The following is a 20561-nucleotide window of genomic DNA, read 5'->3' as shown; positions in this document are numbered from 1 at the left end:
AAAGTAGCAACATCTACAATAGTCCGAGGTCAGGACTAACCTGTTTTCCTTGCGCACAGTCACTTTGTCTCCCCCAGGTATCAGCTTCTTCTGTTCAATCACTCCATAGCTTTCTCGACAAATCTATATTTAAGGGGGGAAAAAAAGAGATGTGTCAATTGTGTTCACCACTTATCTTTCTAGAATCCAAATGACTGCGAGAAGCTTTAGGAACAAATGTAGCTTAATCACTACTTATAATACAGAAAATTCTTGGGAAAAGAGAAAGAACCTGATTCAGAAAACATTGGCACCTTAAAAGATATCCTGTGTTTTAAGACATGCAGTGGCCAATAAATGCAATCAAAGAGAAAATGATATCAATTCTAGAAATCTATGTATCAAGAGTAAAGAGGATTAATGTTTCAGTAACTTTACACAGATGAATCATTCACTCATTTATTAAACATATTTACTCAATTCCTTTAACATTCAAGACACTATAACTAAAATAAAATCTGTTCAGAGGAGACCCTGAATTTATTCTTTGATTTGGAGAAAAACTAAATGTTAATTATGACTTGTGAGCACAATGAAAGAGAATGCCACAATCAGAAGTAAACTGTGGAAATCCTTACCGTGAAATTGAGGCAGAAAGTCTCCTCAATATCTTCCCCAGGGTAATCTAAAAGTTCTTGAAGACTCCTAATCATAGAATAATGGAGAAATGAAAAGAGGCAAGTTAGATACTGCAACAGTGTTTCTACCTCAGTCATATATCCAGATTGTTTGCAAGGAAAAACTAAAAGAAGATTCTAGGACAAACATCAATCCAGACTGACAGAAAATTGTGTTACTTATACCTGAAAAAAAAAAATATGGCAGTAGACCTGTAAGACATTGATGAATTGTTCTCTTTTCCCACTGACATTTCTTACTGGATTTGTGAAGAAACGATGATGGATTTAGATCTGACATACCTGTGTTCATTTAACCCTGGTATTGCTTGAAAGTCCATATGAGAACATGGTACTGCAGTGGCCCTACAGAATGTCTTCATCCACATGTATTAGAATAACCTTCCATCACAAAAAAGCCACAAAGTCACCTTATCTACGTGGGAATCGTAATGGCTTACTTGTTAATGCAAGGGGCTCTGTATGGTAAAGACACGCTAGTGTCTGTCTTACTAAAGAACACAAACATGTACCCTGAAAACAAGAATATGTTTATGCCAGTAACGTTCACATCCTAGCTTTCAAGAGAATACGTCCTTGTAACCAGACCTCATTCACACTTTCTTCTTTAGTGAGCTCCAAGTCTGACAATTCCATCAAGAGTGGCCCAGGAAGAAAATTCCTAGTGTGGAGTTTAAATCCACTCCCACTTAACCACCCAAAATCATTACTTGAAATCTATCCTTAGCCAGGCTGGCAAAGTATATAGCACACACTTCAACTACTCTCTAGCCTTTTCCTTCAGTTACCCCCTGCCAGGGTCTCCTCTACTATTTTTTTCAAACTCCTTCTAAAGTTTTCTCTTCCTCTGTGTGCACACATCCCTCCTATCCTTTATGGTTTCTCAGTGGTAGTGTCCAACACAGGTGGTGTGGCATTCTCATTTCCAGAGGGTACCTTAGAAATCACACTTCCTCTGTCTCCATCTTAAAATCAGTACTCTTTTCTAGAAAAGGGGATGTTCCTTCCTATTGAAGCCAAAAGGATTATACTGTTTACAAAAATCCAAAGAAACAAGTTTTTTAAAATATATGTGATCTTCTGCTAACTAAAATCAAGGCAGAAACACTCAGAAGAAAAGGGGTTTTAAAAGCCAGAAAGAGAACAACAAAAAAATATGGTTCCAAAGGGTGCCTGAGTGGCTCAGATGGTTAGGAGTCCGGCTTTGGCTCAGGTCATGATCTCGCAATCTATGAGTTCAAGCCCCGCATCGGGCTCTATGCTGACAGCTCAGAGCCTAGAGCCTGCTTTGGATTCTGTGTCTCCCTCTCTCTCTGCTCCTGCCCCACTCATGCTCTGTCTCTCTCTCTCTCAAAAATAAATAAACATTAAAATGGGTATGTATATATATGGCATATATATACATACATATGGCTCCACTACTCTGGAAAACAGTCTGGCAGTTCCTCAAAAGACTAAACACAGAGCTTCTATATGGCCCCAGTAATTCGACTCCTAGGTATACACCCAAGCGGAATGAAAACTTGCATCCACACAAAAACTTGTACAAGAATGTCCACAGTAGCATCATCCATGATAGCCAAAAAGTGGAAACAACACAAATTTCCATCAACTATTAACTAATGAACGGATAAACAAAACATGATATATATCCATGCAATGGAATATTACTTGCCAATAAAAGGCAATGAAGTACTGGCACATGTTATAACATGGATCAACCTTGAAAACATGCTGGGTTTGAAAGAATCCAGACACAAAGGACCATAGATTATATGATTCCATTTATATGAAATATTCAGAACAGGCAAATCTACACAGACAGAAAGTTAGGTTAGTTCTTGTCTAGGGCTTGGGGATGAGAAGACGGGATGACAACTAAGGAGCACCAAGTTTCTCTTTCAGGTAATGAAAATATTCTACAACTGCAGTGATAGCTATACAATCTGAATATACTACAAGTCACTGAATTTATACTTTAAGTAAGTACCATGGTATTTGAATTATATCTCAATTAAAAAACTTTTTAATGCTCCCTTTTCAATACTTTCTCCCTCTGTATTTCTGGACCATGACGAGTCTCTAAGTCTTTATTTTTTGTTCAGGATAAGGAAGGTTGGGATTATTTGGTACCCCTGGGCAACTATGACCTCCCTTTTCCTTTTTTCCCCTCTGCCCTTGGGGTGCCACCAGCAATGCTTCAAGCAAGGAGTGGTGCATCTGCGTCTTAAGAGTCTAGCCCTATGTCTTGATAAGCTCAAGCTTGTCCGTGAGGTATTTTCAACCTTTAATCCTTGTGCCACAGGTAGCCAGAGCAATTCCCCACACCAATCTGCCTATCTTTTAGTTCTGTACCTTCCTTCAGTGGGTGACAGCTCCTTTAGATCTTCCAAGCCAGGCTTTACATTCAGTAACTTCTTGTAGAGAGCCAATGGGAAGTGGAGATCAACCACTGTGGAGTTGTAGATAGCTAGTCCACAGGTTATGCCGATCAAGTGAAACCAGTTGTGCTCTACAAAACACTTTTCAATATGCATACAAATGTGTTAAAAAGAAAGGCAGTGCTTGCAGCCCTCCAAACACTCTGCCATTTACCTCAGAATACTTTCGGTATAAAAGAATAAAGACCCCATTAATATTTAGTTACCTTCTGAAGCAGAGAAACACCCTGGCAAAAGTTCAATTATCCCACCAAAAAATTCAATGCAAAGAACATTAAGCATTTACAGCTCCATCTAGAGACAGAGACAATAGCATATAATCTTCTGAAGCAATGCTATCTGATAGGACTTCGTGCAATGATGGAAACATTCTATTCCGTGCTATACAATACTGTAGCCACCAGCTACACCCACTGAACACTTGAAATGTGGCCAGCACAACTTTGAAAATAAATCTTAAATATTATTTAATTTTTTTTTAATGTTTATTTTTGAGAGAGAGACAGAGCACAAGCAGGGGAGGGGCAGAGAGAGAGAGGGAGACACAGAATCCAAAGCAGGCTCCAGGCTCTGGGCTGTCAGCACAGAGCCCGACACAGGGCTCGACCTCATAGACTGTTGAGATCATGACCTAAGCCGAAGTTGGATGCTTAACCAACTGAGCCACCCAGGCTCCCCATTACATATTATTTAATTTTAATAAAATAAAATTTAAATTTAAGTGGCCACGTGTGGGTAATAGTTACCTTTTTAGAACAGTGGAGATCTAGGGAGAAAACTCCAACAGGAAAAAGAACTAGGGATGCCTGGGTGGCTCAGTCAGTTAGCATCCAACTCTCGGTTTTGACTCAGGTCATGAACTCACAGTTCGTGGGTTCGAGTTCCGCATCAGGCTCTACACTGACAGCACAGAACCTAGCTGGGATTCTCTCTCTGCCCCTCCCCCACTTGTTCTGTCTCTCTCAAAATAAAAAAAAAATAAAAAAAAATAAAAAAAAGAAAACAAGAACTAAATTATAGTCTGGTTAAAAACGGATGCCATTGAAAGTTTAGCTCTTCTACTGAATTTCCAAAAATACAGTGTGTGCATGTATCTGTAGAAGTACTCACACACATACATACCACTGTTATTATTAAGCTAAGACATATTTGACTACCACTTTCCTCATGTCATAAAACCCATTTCTTTATCACACTGTGTTCTTTTTACCCTTCAAAGAGTAACAAAACCTGGGATCTTAACTATTAGAAAGGGAAATGGGGCTGATGAGTGACAAAACATGAGATCTTGGCAACAAGTGAAATATGAAGACTAGATACCCTAGTGGATTGTTTAAATTATCTTTGTTATGCTCCCCTTGGCAAAGTCAGAAGTCAGGAGATCGGTCTGACCACAAAAAGAAAAGTTTAATTCAATCCATCTGTTTAACTGCAATATCACTAACTTACAGTATCTGAAAACCACAAGAGATTTGAATCCTGATAGTAGGTAAACATTCCGTAGATAGGATTCAAAAGTTCTTTTAACAGTAAAAGAAAGAACTCCTTTGTGACACCGCCAGCATCCACTGCTTCTTCGCCATCAAAGATTACCTTAAAATAATGAAAGCAGAATTAATACTTCAGGGAACTCTTTGATGTTTTATCTTTTTTTTTAAAAGCAAACTCCTTCCAAAGTCAGGACAAAGGAAGGGATATATAACAGACAATACATTGACACAATGAACACTGCAAGGTGTATCTACTTATTAGTAACAAGGCACTTACACACAAAATTTTTCCTAAGTACTCCAAGGGATACAAAGGAAGTCAGAAGTTTACCATATGTCCATGGAAAGTTTACCATCTATTTGGGGCAGTGAGGCAAATATAAAATAATCAATTGAGAACACATTTTATTTTCAAAGAGTCAAATATACTGAGAGGTAAATGTTCTGGCACACAGAGAAAAGCAATGATTAATTTGGATAAAGGAACACTTTCTGGAAAAAATCTTTCTCAGTGGGGCTCCTGCAGTAACTGATGCTTATGGAAGTGAGGAGGGCATTCTAAGGAAGCACAGACCTGGGTTCTGTGAGAGGCTATAAACAGATCTACATGGGGCATCCTGGACCCACAATGACCATCCCAGTAACAACTGCAGCAAACCAACAAATGAGATTCATTGAGAGTTTGTTACATGCCAGGACTTAAACTCTATTAACCTAATCCTCAGAACAGTCTGATGCATAGCGATTACTATTATCATCTCCATTGTACAGGCAAGGGCTCAGACACAGAGCTAAAAATAGTATTTGAGAAAGTGTACCCTTGTGGGTGAGTTCAAGGTTGCCAAGAGCAGGACAAAAGAAAAGGTAGAGACAGATACTAGGACCCCGATTCTATGGATGCCAGCAGAAGATTTAACTCAGACATGCTACAAAGCAACAAGTGTCTCATCTGAATTACTAACTGAAAACAGGGGCAAAGGGACAACCCCCCCCCCCCCCCGCCTTTGCAATATCAAAAATCTAACCCATAAGTTCCAGGAAGAATTCCCAGGCAGACTGATGTTACTCATGGTATGTTCTGAAAGGGTGACAATAGCATGAAGACCATCAGTCTCTTGCCTACTGCCTTTTGGAAATTGGAAATTGGAAATAGGAATGGCAATGGAGATCTGGAAATCATCTGAAGGGAAAGATAAATGATTTAAAACAACTTCATATAATTCATTAAATACTAATCAAACACCTACTATGTAACCAAGAATTGTGTTAAGCCCTGGGAATATAATAAGTGGTAACAAACATGCATAGTCCATGAGGAAAGAAAAAACAGTAATTCAATAACTTCAGGGTACTAAGAGCGCTCATGATAGGTCAACAGCTTCCCAGACAATTTCACTCCTTTTTATTCTACCTTTTTCCTTCTTTCTCTCCAATCTTTGACAACCAAAGCTAGATGCTGACTTGACAGTTTTACCTAGTTGAAGCTTTAGTTTTGCTAGTTTGCTTGTTTCTGGTAGAGCTGGAGCAGGTTCACTGAAGAGAACGGACAAAGAAAGCCCTATAATCCCTCAAGTAATCCTCTGGCATCCTTATCTGATGTTATGTTGAGATATTCTGTTTGATTTGACAAAAGGAGGTGATTAAATGATTGTAAAATGAATGAAAGACCTTAAGAATGGCTGTACTCCGTAATTTTAATGATAAGACCTCTGCTGTTTCATCACCCCTGTTTAAAGAAAACCTTGGAAGTCATTTAGAGGAATAGAATGAAGGGCTCACTTTGAGAGGCTTTTTCAAATCAATGTCGGAATGAATGCTCAGCTCTCTTAGGGCATCTCCAACAAGATTGTTCCTGCGAACGTGAAGGACCAGGAAGGGGCTTCTGGCCAGCAGAGGCTCCAAGGTGAGAAGCATGAAGACATTCTGCAGGTTGGCTCCATTGACTGCCACCTGGAACATCACATCGAAGAACACAATTACTCAGTGTCCTTGTAAGTGCAGACCGCAGCCGGCTGTGCCTTTGGACCTGGGGTGGTGGGGAGCAGGCTGATCGCATCTCCGTTTTGTTATTTCTGATTTTCCAAGTTGCTCATGTTTACGAAACACACAAATCTTTCTAATCTGAACCAAAAGAAATTAAATGAAACAGCTGAAGCATATGACCCATAACCAGTTCCACGAAAATGACTGAGACCAGCTAATTAAGACTGAAATAGTCATCAGAGTACAGGAAACATGATGGAGAGTTGGTAAAAACCATGACTCTCAAAATAGCAGGAAAAGAAACCTAAGAACCACTTGTTAAATGGTTTTTATTCTTTGAAACTGTCTACTTTCTCTGGAAAACCTTTACATTGACAATAACATGGATAAGTCACTGTGAAAACAGATACTTATATACAGATACACACAGAAAGCAAGAGAAAGACAGATGGAGAGAGAGAGAGGGATGAACGGAGTAATAGATCTACTACTAACAGTAGGAAGGTAGATCTGAATTGCTAATTCACAAAATGTCTTTGTAGACTTCTCAAAATCAATTCTATTTTATAATAAAAATGTGTATTTAAAATAAATTAAATCTCTGTAACTTAAGTTTTTATTCAATAAAGAATTACCAAGCTCCATTTAATTATCACTCTGTCTCTAGCAAGGGCAGCAAACGACGGCCTGCAGACCAAATCCAGCTTGCTGCCTGTTTTTGTACAGCTCTTGAAATAACAATTTTTTTTCATTTTTAAATGACTGGAAAAAAATGAAAAAAAAAGAATATTTCACATGTGAAAATTATATAAAATTCAAATTTCAGTATACAGAACATTTTATAGGCATAATGTCATGCTCATTCATTTACTTACTGTCCATCACACTTTCTGTGCTACCACACAGATAGTTGAATAGTTGAGACAGACTGTATGGCCCACAAAGACTAAAATATTTCCTATGTGGCCCTTTAGGAGAAGGCTTTTCAACCCCTGATCCAGGTAAACATGCATTCATGTATATGTGTTACATCCAACATAAAATTGCTGAAAAAATTTAAATAGTTCTAAAAAGTTATAATGGCCCCTCATCTAAATACACTCTCTCCTGTTAAGTGAAAGTTACAATTGAATGCTTGGGATAAACAAAACACAGTAAGAAGAGGAAATAATTTTTTAAATATGATACCTGCATCTGTAGTTCAGCATCAGTCTGTAACATTTTGGTCTTGGCTTGGGCATCAAAGATGAAAGGGTAGGAACAAAGTGTTACAGTATCCTAGAATAAAACATATTATTGGCAATATTACAGTGTTCCACAGAGAACAGTGCTGGATAAATATATAAGTAAATGAAAAAGGATCATTTACCTGTATTATAGATGGTCTAGCCTTCTGTATAAAGAAAAATAAAAAGTCTGTTACTTAGATTGCAAAACCTGAATTTTCTACTCCCTGCAAGTGTAAAATACAAACAACAAATCATATAACCTATCTATTTGGCCATGGAGAGAGCTAACACCATTTGAATGGCTGACTCGATTTTTGATAGAACATACCAGAGGTTTTGATGGGTATAAACTGAGAAAAAAATACAAAAACAATTATAAAAAATTTTAAAGACCTTTAAAGACCATTCACTGACTCCACAATTCACAGCATTAAAAGAATTCTCTTTTATAAGAAATCTAATTCTAAAACAGGAGCTTTACAACCTTGATTTCAGAGATTAATTTTGTTGGGTAAAGTGGATGTTGCAGATTGCATTTTGTCAGCATGTTACATCTCCTTCTTACATACACATACACACACACACACACACACACACACACACACACACACACAGAGTTGTTTCTCTTAGAAGAAAACGAGTATTTAGAAAGCTGTCCCTAACACAACATGTGGACTAGTGCTTGTTCTACAGAAGATATTTCATCAATATGTGAATAAATCTAAATAAAATTTTGAGCAAGGGAATAATAACAAATTTTTTAAAACCACAAATGAAGCCTATCTACAAGGTCTGTCACCATTTCGTTTACCAAGGGAAAAAAAGGAAATCTTTTTCCTGAAGGTTGTCAGGTTATATAACAAACATTATTTATTGATTTAATAGAAACAAAAACATCAACAATATATATCCTGTTGATCTGTAGCAGTATTTCTAGAACAGAAAACTGCAGTCTTATTCTCAGAGATCTGAGAGTGCTCCATTAATTTTTAAAAATTCTGTGGGTTCTTTAAAATGATATCCTTAAACAAAATTAATGAAGATGCATTCTCAACAACTTCCTTATAATAATTTTCATTTATTTTAAAGATCGCACTGGTATCATATACTTAATTGTCCAAGGGGAATGAAAAAGAAGAAAAGCAGTCTTCCTTTGTAAGTGATGCATTTGTGCCCAGGAAAAGGCCAGAACAGTCCTGGCCCGCTGCATGAAGGAAGGTTTAATAGCAGCTGAAAAGAGAATAGAGCTGAGTCATCTCAGGGCCGACAGGCCTGGGAACTCAAGCACCCAGGCCTGACAGTATGCAGTTCCTCTCCACAATGCAACTGGGGTTTGGTTTCAGTAAGACGTTTTTGCTGTTCCATTTAATCATGAGGCTCATCTGCATTTTGATTTTACAGGTTTTTATTTAATTTGTAAGATATGGTTTGGTTCTATACCTATTTAAAGGCTATTGAATAAGAAGTATATAACTAGCTCCTTTTGTGTTTGTTTGTATTTCAATGAAATAATTTAACAGCAATTTTAATTAAAATCCATCCTGTTAATTCTTTAGAACTAGGTTCCTTTAGGGATCTTGGAACATTTCCCTAGACTGAGAAACCCGAACTGGAGAGATGATTCCAGTCCAGTGAGACAAGGTATGGAATCACACATATATAATCCAGGCTAATTTCATTCTCATCCCTACATATCTAATTACTTTGTATTTAGGAACTGAAATCACTAAAATTTTAAAAAGCCCATATACCATCAAACATCACTCCACAAAATGATCTTCTAGTCTAGGTACCTGAAAAAAGTATGAGCAGCCTAAGGAAGCAGGTTTATTTTACAACTGGTGGCAATATTCAGAATTTTCTAATCTTCCTCTCAGAAGAGATTATTTAAGCATTATTTGCTTATTCTCAAGGATAAGAAAGATCTTTAACATGTGTTGGCCTATAAAAGCAAGATAAAGTTTTGAACACTTCAACTGTAAAAAGGACTGGGAGAGAAGTGACCACAGTGACTATAAAAACAGTTGCTGGCATTATGGCATCCTAGCTGTAAATACTTCAATACTGGTGTTTCTGTTAGGACAGCATAGTTATTTCAGACATCAATCAGGAGTTCTGTCTGCAGGTCCTGGCTCCACATCTCTGACTACCCTGCTGCCCCTCCCTGCAAGCCCTCCCAGGCACCTCTAGATCCACCTCTGCAGGCCTGGTCCCTCCCATCACCCTTTGCCTGACCCCTTCACCCCTGGAAGAGCCCAGTTGGGGAAGTAGGCCCATGTCTCTTCTGCAGAAGGAGAGCAGTTATAATGAGAGCGAGGTCACCATCCTCTCAGGTAGGTGGGCTGGCTGGAAAGAAACACAGAACTGCCTCAGTTAGGAACCAGAGCCAAGGCCAGAGTTAACGGTCCATAAGACCCTCCTCCTTCCAGGGGAGGACCACAGTGCCAGGTCTAAAGAAGGCAAAGGAAGAAAGGGTATTTGGTCAAAAGAAGGAGCAGACCCGTATGAAGGTCTACTTATACATCCTTGAAATCTGCTGAGAGTAGATCTTAAGCATTCTCACCACACACACACACACACACACACACACACACACACACACACAAAAGCAAACAAAATGAGTTAGGTATGTGATCGATACGTTAAGTAACTTGATCTTGGCAATCATTTCATAATGCATATCAAAAATAATCACATTGTACACTTTAAAAACATACAATTTTATTTGTCAAGTATTCATCAATAAAGGTGAGGGAAAATCCACTTATTATTCATTACCAACAATTAAAGGTAACTTAAGGGGCACCTGGGTGGCTCAGTCAGTTGAGCATCTGACTTTGGTTCAGGTCATGATCTTGTGGTTCATGAGTTCGAGCCCCACATGGGCTCACTGCTGTCAGTGTGGAGCCCACTTCAGATCCTCTATCTCCCCTTCTCTCTCTCTGCCCCTGCCCCACTCATGCTCTCTCTCTCTCAAAAATAAATAAAATATTTTAAAAATAATAAGGGGCACCTGGATGGCACAGTCAGTTGGGCAACCGACTTTGGCTCAGGTCATGATCTCACAGCTCGTGAGTTTGAGCCCCGTGTTGGGCTCTGTGCTGATGGCTGAGCCTGGAGCCTGCCTTGGATTCTATGTCTCCCTTTCTCTGTCCCTCCCCTGCTCACACATTGTCTGTCTGTCTCTCTCTCTCAAAAATAAATAAACATTAAAAAGTAATAATAATAATAAAACACGGGTGCCTGGTTGGCTCAGTCTATTAAGCATCCGACTTCAGGTCATGATCTCACAGTCCAGGTTCAAGCCCCACACTGGGCTCTTTGCTGACAGAGCCTGGAGCCTGCTTCAGATTCTGTGTCTCCCTCTCTTCTCTGCCTCTCCCCCGGTCACAGTCTCTCGCTCTCTCTCTCAAAAATAAACATTAAAAAAATTTTAATGAAAGTAATTTAAAAAGCATATAAATTTATGTATGAAACAGGGGTGCCTGGCTAGTTCAGTCCGTAGAGCATGTGACTCTTGATCCCAGGATCATGAGTTTAAGCCCCATGTTGGGCATGGAGCCTACTTAATTAAAAAAAAAAAATTAATAAAATAAAATAAATTTATGTACAAAAAGCTTTAGCATTCTAGATTAAAACGCAAGATAGCAAGAAATTTAAACTTCAATTTCTAATAATACTATACCTTATACAATAAAAGAAAATTCCACAGAAATCACAAAAGGCCACACTATAATTTGACCTACTAATTTTCTATCTTTCTGTAATAACTACCTGCAATACTAAAGAAGAGATGAGCATCTGGTATTCAAGACCTGTATGTGCTTATCATATGTTAAGAGAAAAAACGTAAAAAAGCTGTAGGGGCATCTGGGTGGCTCAGTTGGTTAAGCATCCAACTCTGGATCTCAGCTCAGGTCATGATCTCATGGTTTATGAGATTGACCCCACATCGGACTCTGCACTGACAGCAGGGGCCTGCTTGGGATTCTGTCTCTCCCTCTTTCTACCCCTCCCCCACTTGTTCTTGTTCTCTCTCTCTCTCTCTCTCTCTCTCACTCACTCAAAATAAATAAATAAACTTAAAAAAAGTTGTAGGGGCACCTGGGTGGCTCAGTTGGTTAAACCTCTGACTTCAGCTCAGGTCATGATATCACAGTTCATGAGTTTAGGCCCTGCACTGGGCTCTGTGCTGACAGCGCAAAGCCTGGAGCCTGCTCCAGATTCTGTGTGTGTGTGTCTCTCTCTCTCTGCCCCTCCCCTGCTCACATGCTCCCTCTTTCTCAAAGATAAATAAACATTAAAAAAAAATTAAAACAAAAAAAAAATTTGTAAAAGTTGCCCACTTAAGTACCTCCATTCACAGACTTCAATCATGATAATCCAGATTTCTAACACCAGCAACTTCTTTTTCAGAGTCAAAAAGAATTAGGGTTCATTAGAAGTATTTTATTCAGCATCCAGTCACAGAAAGGGCAGATTCAAAGTCAGAAGAATTGGCTTTTATGAAACTAACTAAATTGGTGGGAAAATTGTTGAACTTCTGTGGGCCTCCATTTCCTCACCTACAAACAAAACAGCCTAAATAATTCATAAAGCTTATTTCAGCTCTTAACATTTTATTTTGCCACAACTAGCTACTTGCAAGTTGATAAAACAGAAAAGCTTCTTTTTACAATTTCTAAATTAGCATGTGAAAGCAAGAGTTCATTGCTAGCCTGCACGTTATATTTCCCATGTAAACCCATTTAGAAGATTCTAACCCATTTTTATTGAAAAGTATTTTGTTTTTTCAAGGTCAAGGTTATAATAAAAGCTTATTAAAAACACATTACTGTGTCTAGCACTGATCATCTATTATTTGACAAAGCAAATAATCTTTCTTAGTTAAATAAACCTTATACTCCTTGTTATTAGAAACCACTACTGCACTACTGACCTCCAAAAACTCTACAGGGAAAATACTGCCTCAATGTAGTGATGTAGCTGTTAAACTGGCCAGGATTCACACCAAATGTATCTGCTACACATGACTTCACTAAATATGGTGGCCAAATTATCATTCTGTTTTCTGACCTAACTCCCAATGTATACATACTCCACAGATGGGAGGTCCTAAAAAGCCTTGCACAGGTCCCAAGCCAGTCTGCAATCAAACTGAGCAGCTCTTGCAGAGCCATGGTGACAGGCAGGAATCTTCAGTCCCTTGGATGGCTCATTTAACATATATTGAGAGCTAGGTCGGGGATATGTGACATCTTCACACCCATAATCCCAAATCAGAGGTGGCCTACCAGGTTCAGGCACTGACATAAGACAACTGAAGTAAGCTAGCTACTGGAAGATGGTAATTAGCAAATGATCCTTTCCTCAATGTCAAAATCCAGTGACGGTGTGGACTGTGGCACATATAAGCCTCATCTAAAGAGCTACTATTGAACTCTAGCCAACTGGTACCATCTGGGAGGACAGGTCATGTTGCCAGATCTTCTAAGTTCCAAGAAAAACTAGAAATTCATTTTACGTATCTTGACTTTTTTATGGTAAGAGACACGTAACATAAAGTTTGCCATCTTTATCACTTTTAAGTGTACAACTCAGTAGTGTTAACTACATTCACATTATGCAGATCTCCAGAACTTTTTCATCTTGCAAAACTGAAGCTCTCTACCTATTAAACAACTCTCCATTTTCCTTCCCCCAGGTCCCAGTAACCACCAGGCTACTTTCTGCTTCTACAACTGTGACTACTTTAGATACCTTGATTTTTAAAATGTTGGCAACTAATTAAAGTTTGTACCATTCTGGCTGATCACCCATTTATGACTCCTTATTGGCCATTTATGATGTCTCAAACGCTTCAAAAGTTTCAAGAATGCAAAGCCAGCCAAAACCCTGTGACATTAACACCAAAGTCAAGGACAAATTGTACAGCTCAGATTGGGCTTTTCTTGTCCTCATTTGTACTCTGAGAAAAGACTAAAGCTTTAAGAATATGCTTTAGATGAATTCTTACCATGCCTGCTTGATGCAAGAACCACATGAGGTAGTCTTCCTGAATGTCCACAAGATTGGAAATCTCAGGAATGTAAAATGTATCATATTCAACATGCTTCACTTTAAGATTTACCTGATGAAGAACCAAATGAGGACAATTAAAACCCAAACAACTGGAAAATGGCTTTCCAAAGACTACCTCAGTAGGACATTTGAGCCTACCATCTATTCACCCCTCTCCCCACTGGATCCTCTCTATACTCACCTTATACAACTTCTCCAAGAGCTTGAGAGCTGCTGTAATATAATTGTTAAACAGTACGGGAATTAAGAATGTCTTTCTTCCTCTCAGTAGGTACACGACTGCACCTTTATAGAGGTTTACCAGCTTCATGAAATATTTTGGGCATACCTGAGACCACCAGTTATCTTTAGAAAGAAAGAAAAGACATGTTTCAGCATGTATTTTTGATCAATTATTTATGTCTTCTGCCTACTAGCTAAAAACTGATCCGGCTAAAAAATAAACATTAGTCTAAAATATAGTTTCCCAAAACTGACTTTAAAAAGAATCCATTAAAGCATTTCTGGAGAGCACAAGAACCCCCTAGAGCTTTTTTTGTAAAGCTTGATCTGCTTTTTTTTCTCAAAGACTCATTCAGAAGGCCAAGCTAAACATTCAGTTCCAAAGATCCATGTGGACAAGATGTTAAGGCACATGTTGCAGGCAGGAGCATTCAGATATCATCATCTTTGCTGCCCTCAACTCTGCCTCCACCTACATCCTGTACCAGGGATGCATAGGACGACACACTCCAGAAGCAGCAGCAGTATGGAAGCCATGCCTTCCCATCAAGAGGTTTCATTAGTTGTAAAACTATTGTTTCTGTTTCTCCCCAAACTGTGCTTTCTCATAACCAGACAAGAAGGCTAGACCATTGGTTTCTACATTGTCAGAAATAAATTCAGCCATACTGAAATACTTAAAGGATGAGATGACATGATGTCTATGATTTTTAAAAAATATTTCACCAAAAGTAAAAAGGTGGTGGTAAGGGGAACATAGAAAACAAAAAGGGCCAAATATTGATAATCGTGAATTTGTGTGAATAGGTACCTACAGAGTTTTCCACACTCTGAGATATTCTTTTAAAGTTAAATTTCTTTCATTAGAAGTTAAAAACAAGTGTAAAACTAAACAACTCTGATCTCTTTGTACTGTCCTACCTGAAAAAATTAAAATTAAAATTAAAAAAAAACCCTAAACGTCAGGTAAAATTCCTTCAGAGATTGCCATCTCTCTACTTCATAGCCTATTAGAACACCTGAAAAGATAGGCCACGAAGGGCTTTGGTCTTAAAAAAACAAAATTAAGGACTAACATATTACTAGTGCTTCCATTATTCTTTGTTTTTATATCTTCTGCAAAGGTAGAAGCAGTATGGAAAAGCCAGAATTCCATCCTCAGGAACACAGGTCTCTTTACTTATGGGGAGACACACTCAAGTAACATCCTAGTCCATTTGGAACACAGAAGTTACTGAGTTGCAATGAACACCTAAAAAATTTACCAGGAAAAAAAAAAAGGGGAAAAACCCAGGTGACAGACTTTCTGCACTTGATTAATAAAAACATCTCAGGCGCTACTTCCATGAGACACTCTCCAATTCACTGAGGAACGGAAGGTTCTTATCTCAGCAAAGTGTCCGTAGCCTGCAAAAATCAGTGTGGACTCAACTGTCCTAAAAAAGAAAAACAGAACAAACATTTGGTAAGTCTCCACTAGGTCATTTTCTTCCTCTCCTCTTTTGGAGACCTGTGCATCACACCAAACTACTCATTTCACTCCCACCCCCTAAATTAGGTATAGGAGAAAGAGCAACAGATAGACACTAATTCTTGAGGCACCATTAACTACTAGCAAATGTAGGAGGTGAAAAAATAAAGTTAATCTAACTTTGTGAATATTTAAAAATCAAGACGAGTCTGGCATGAATCATTTCAAATAACCTAAATGATGGTTCGATTTGCTCATACTGCAAATATGGCCAGTTAGAAGACAACAGCAAAGAAAGAAAGGTTTGAATGTTAAGGATATTAAATGGCGACAAATAGATTCTCAGATCTCAGTCCACTGAGAGCCAGTGGTCACAACAATGAAATAAAAAATACAAAACCACTGGTATTGATTTTAGCAAATTCACCTAATACTTTGCTGGGGTTTGTATCCAACCGCAGAATGGCCATTGCCAGGGGAATAGTCAATGTTATGTAATACTTGGAATCCTGGAGCAGGGGGAACTCAGGTAGTATTAAATAGATTCTCATGGCTTCAACATCTGGTGGTGAACTTGACAACTGAGGAATCAGGCAACTTTCAAAGCTGTTTAAGATCTGTATGAGAGAAAAGAATACTGAGAAATTCAAACATTGCTGAGATCTAGTTACCTGATCTCTAAATTCATAAGCTATTTGATAGAGTCTCAACTCCCACTCAGTCGGTATGCACAGAGAATCAACCATGAGCCAAGCACTAGTGGTGCTTAGGAGATACACCAATGGAATGAAAAGTCAAACATCTCCACCTGTGCAGACTTCTCTGGAAGGGCATTTCCTTCAAAAGATTTAAGCTAAAAAGAAAGCTCAAGGTAGGTCAAATTCCCAAAGTGAATATTGTAAAATTAAGATTTATACAAGATTTATGCCTTCTTATCTTACACTCTTTTGTTTCTCTTTAAAGTTGAATTATTGCAATACAAAAATGCATTTTTAAGAATATACTCTGAGGGCGCCTGGGTGGCTCAGTTGGTTAAGTGTCCAACTTTGGCTCAGGTCATGATCTCACAGTTCGTGGGTTCAAGTCCCCTGTCAGGCTCTGTGCTGACAGCTCAGAGCCTGGAGCCTGTTAGGATTCTATGTCTCCCTCTCTGCCCCACCCCGGCTCATTCATGTACACACACTCTCTCTCTCTCAAAAATAAATAAACATTAAAAAAAATAAAAAAGAAGAATATACTCTGCAGGAGTGCCTTGGGTGGCTCAAGTTGGTTGAGTGTCAGACTTTCGCTCAGGTTATGATCTTGTGGTTCATGAGTTTGAGCCCCATGATGGGCTCAATGCTGTCAGCCTATCAGCACAGAGCCCACTTCAGATCCTCTGTCCCCCTTTCTCTGCCCCTCCCCTATTTGTGCTCTCTCAAAAATAAACAAACATTTAAAAAAATAAAAAAAAAGAATACATTCTGCAAATGTATAGAACTTACCTGCTCTAGAATCATGGAGTGCTGGGAGCTCATTAACTTCTCAAATAACACCCTCGTTGAGTTCAGGTCAATCCCAGGGATTTTGGGACTTGTTTTAAAATGTTCATCAATTCTAAACAAAAATTTCAAACGTGTGTTAATAAAAGAAAAACAAAGCAAACACTCTGTTGGGAATTAGAAGTAGGGAGACAAAATAGTCTATCCATACCGATCAGATTTAAATTTGACCCAGCAGACAAGCTGTGTAAAAATATTACACTTTAAGGAAGCCAAACAGAATCAAGCTCTGGATGGAACCCCTTTTCCAAGATGATCTTAAAGTTTTCAAGTGTTTTTTCCCTTCAATTCAAAGTACAAGCAAGTCATCATTTCGACTTGAGATTATCTTGAAACTTATAAGCAGAGTGTTATTTCCATGATTTACTCTTGTGTGTTTGCCTTTCTCTGTAATTATGGTACACTGAACTAGATGTAGAGATGCTGTGCCTAGGTGCAAAAACATCCCCTGTGCAAACTGGCCCAATCATCAACAAATGGCAGGTAGAACAAAACTCCTTGTTTAAAGCTTTTCTCAATAAAGTGTTTTTAAAAAAATCAAATCCACAACAAATACAAAGTTAACGTCTTACACAAGGGATACAATTACATACACCTAAGGACTAATTTCACTGATACTGTTTTTAACTTCCTAGCAACTAATCGTTTTTCCTAACTTTATATAAAGTCATAGCCTTTTTGAGACTTAGAATGTCTCTTTTAAATTCCCACTCTTGAATATACCAAATTTATTAATTACAAAATAACTTCCTGTTTGCAAAATAGACTTCTGTTGATGGGTAACGGACACATCTAATAGTTTTAACACTATCTGACAGCAATGCTGTAACTCATAAAAACAGAGAGTTTCTAACATTAAAAAAACAACAACATATGCATTGAAACCTAAATGGTCAAATCAAGAGATGCTTGGGCTTTGTTTGTTGGGTCCTTTGTTGTTATTGCTCTAAAAATAGATCTACCCCAAACGCAGAAATTAATTCTGGTGTCCTATATGTAACCTTCTATATGCTTAGAGGTACTTTCTGTCACACTATTAAGAAAAAATAAAACATTTTATCTAAATGTATTTACTCTTTGCAAAAGTGGTCTTTTACTTCAATCGGTTTCCTGTGAGGCATTGTTCATAAGCTATATAAGCAGAAATCCTGAAATAGTACAGTTGTCAGTTAAAAAAAATTAAGGCTTTACCCACCTCTCTATGGAATTCATGATCCTAAGGATGAATAACCTAACAAGTCTGGCCAAGAGCCATTCCCAACCTTCATTAAAAGCTGTCCTTCTAGAACAAGGTTTCTCAACCTTGGTGCTATTGACTTTTGGGATCAAGTAATTCTTTGTTGGGTGGACAGGATTGTGAGGTGCTTAGCAGCATCCTTGGTCTTGGCCCACTAGATGCCAGTAGTATACCCTCCCCCCACCATTGTAACAACCAAAAAATGTCACCAGACATTGCCAAATGTCCTCTTAGAAGATAAATCAGCCTGGTGGAAAACCACTTCTAAAAAACCAACATCAGCACAATCCTGAAGACTTTTCCCTAAAGGAAAAAGCTAAATATTAAAGCTGAAATAAACTGGATGAGCTCATTCCAGCGGCCCTAATGATACAAACAAATGACTTGGCAATCTCTAGCTGTAACAGAAGAAAAGTTTCTGAGATGACCTCTTGCAACCCAGTTAGGGACATCATTTTTTGGTGGGGGAGGGAGTGGGATTCACATACAGAACTGAATTCTAAGTTCTTCTTGGGATTTCATTTGCCTGGTCACTGACAAAAAGGATCGAGAGATAGTCGAGAATTGGGGTCCCCAAAGATCAAAACCCGTGACAAAACCCTTCTGCTGCATGAGGTTCTTCAGGGGGATACCTGCAGAAGGGATAAGGCCAAGCAAAGAAACACTATTTTCTACCTGGAAATTCAGCCCGAATAATCTCCTGGTGAACTGGGCTAGACCTAAGTCCAAGGAACTCCTGAAGCTTCCTTGGAACACCCCCTGAGCTCACTGGTTTTGAGAAAAGAAAAATCTATGGGGAAAGCAAACCAATGAAACCCAGGAGATTAAAGAATTAAGAATTTAAGAACAAATACAGTACACGTGTGGGGATACCATTTCAGAAAAACCTGAGAAATCTTACTATTGATTACACCAACTCTTTCTGAGATAGTCTCTATGCTAATCTGCTGCTTTGCCAACCAGGCATGAATCAGCATTGCCCTTCCTGACACCCTCTCATTCATCATTATTAGGCATTCCAAGTTTTGCACAAATCATCATCAGTGAATTAAGGCCAACCACCATCAAAGAGAACAGAAGTCTTTCACTGCCTTTGCTACTGAGTAAGTATTTGCATCACATGTGGGTATTTTTTTAAGATTCTAAATCACTTACTTTTTTTCAAGAAAACTTCCATTCCAACAGGCTGCAGAAGATAATATCTGAACAACACCACTGCTCAGAAAGAAAAAGGTAGGTAAGCCTTTAATAATTACAAATAAATGGTTACTCAAGCCTCAATAATAGATTAGTCATCTATTCCAGGGTTTCATTAATAGCAGCTCTTTCTTACCCAGATGAAGCCTTGGAAAACGTACATTTGCTGTAGAGAAACATTGTGTCACATCTCAAAATAGACAAGTACTTAAGTTTTCCATAAGTCATGTTAAGATCAAAAGTACCAAAGCTACTGAAAGAACAATTCTTGTACCTGATAATGATCTCGAACAACCTTCTGCCATCAACTAAGATACTCCCCAGCTCATCTCCCAACACAAACAAAATATAATCAAAAAAGAGATGTTGAGCTGTTATCTCCCAAACACAGAAACTGTCTTTGCAAATTAATAAGTAAACAACCACTGCCTTCTATTTTGTTTCTTATCTGAGAAAGAAACTGAAAATAAGTGAAGTGAGTGTTTATTCCTATTACCTAGATAACAGAGGCTCTGGGAAAATAGCTAGTGTCTGAAGACCCAGAATGAAACTGCGTGTGAAGAGTCTTGGACCCTCTCATCTAGTATATAGAAAAGGGAAGGAATACAACAAATACATGGTTAAGGAGGGGGTTGCAATAACTTCTGGGTCAAGAATGGTCTTTAGAGATAACTTCTTCCATCCCCTCATTTTATAAATGAGAGAACTGGGAACTAGTAAACTGTCAAGGTCCCAGGGAAGCGGAATCCATCCTGCCCCTCTCATGATGAGTCTAGTCCCCTTCCCTCACCCCCACATCCTTCCAGCCTGAATTCCTCATCAGACCCACCTAAGGTTAGAGAAATTCTGAGGACCGCCATGAGCTGCTTAAGGGCATTCCCAATGATCCCGGTGCACCCCAAAGTTTAGGGCCCTGGTCATTTGCCCTACTACACTCTATGTCATAAAGAAGATATACACATTTCAGTGTACAATGTACACAGAGCATGATT

General features: G+C 38.5%; 1 protein-coding gene across 3 annotated transcripts in view; it reads right to left on the bottom strand.

Moving 5' to 3' along the window:
• HERC3 (HECT and RLD domain containing E3 ubiquitin protein ligase 3) overlaps positions 1-20561 on the bottom strand; it is a 114043-nt gene that overhangs the window by 26174 nt on the left and 67308 nt on the right. For all 3 annotated transcript variants that reach the window (XM_060654647.3, XM_060654645.3, XM_060654646.3), the window contains 12 exons: positions 19528-19587; positions 17079-17190; positions 16022-16211; positions 14083-14246; positions 13837-13950; positions 7961-7984; positions 7780-7869; positions 6388-6558; positions 4568-4711; positions 3033-3199; positions 618-684; positions 41-123 (listed from right to left, as the gene is read on the bottom strand). In XM_060654647.3, coding sequence (XP_060510630.1) covers positions 41-123; positions 618-684; positions 3033-3199; positions 4568-4711; positions 6388-6558; positions 7780-7869; positions 7961-7984; positions 13837-13950; positions 14083-14246; positions 16022-16211; positions 17079-17190; positions 19528-19587 — 1386 coding nt within the window. The remainder of the gene's footprint in view (positions 1-40; positions 124-617; positions 685-3032; positions 3200-4567; positions 4712-6387; positions 6559-7779; positions 7870-7960; positions 7985-13836; positions 13951-14082; positions 14247-16021; positions 16212-17078; positions 17191-19527; positions 19588-20561) is intronic.

The sequence above is a fragment of the Panthera onca genome, chromosome B1 (genome assembly GCF_046562875.1).
Source record: "Panthera onca isolate mPanOnc1 chromosome B1, mPanOnc1 haplotype 2, whole genome shotgun sequence".
NCBI lineage: Eukaryota > Metazoa > Chordata > Mammalia > Carnivora > Felidae > Panthera > Panthera onca.
Note: the sequence above shows the minus strand (reverse complement) of the source record. Positions and strands in the feature narration are given on the sequence as shown.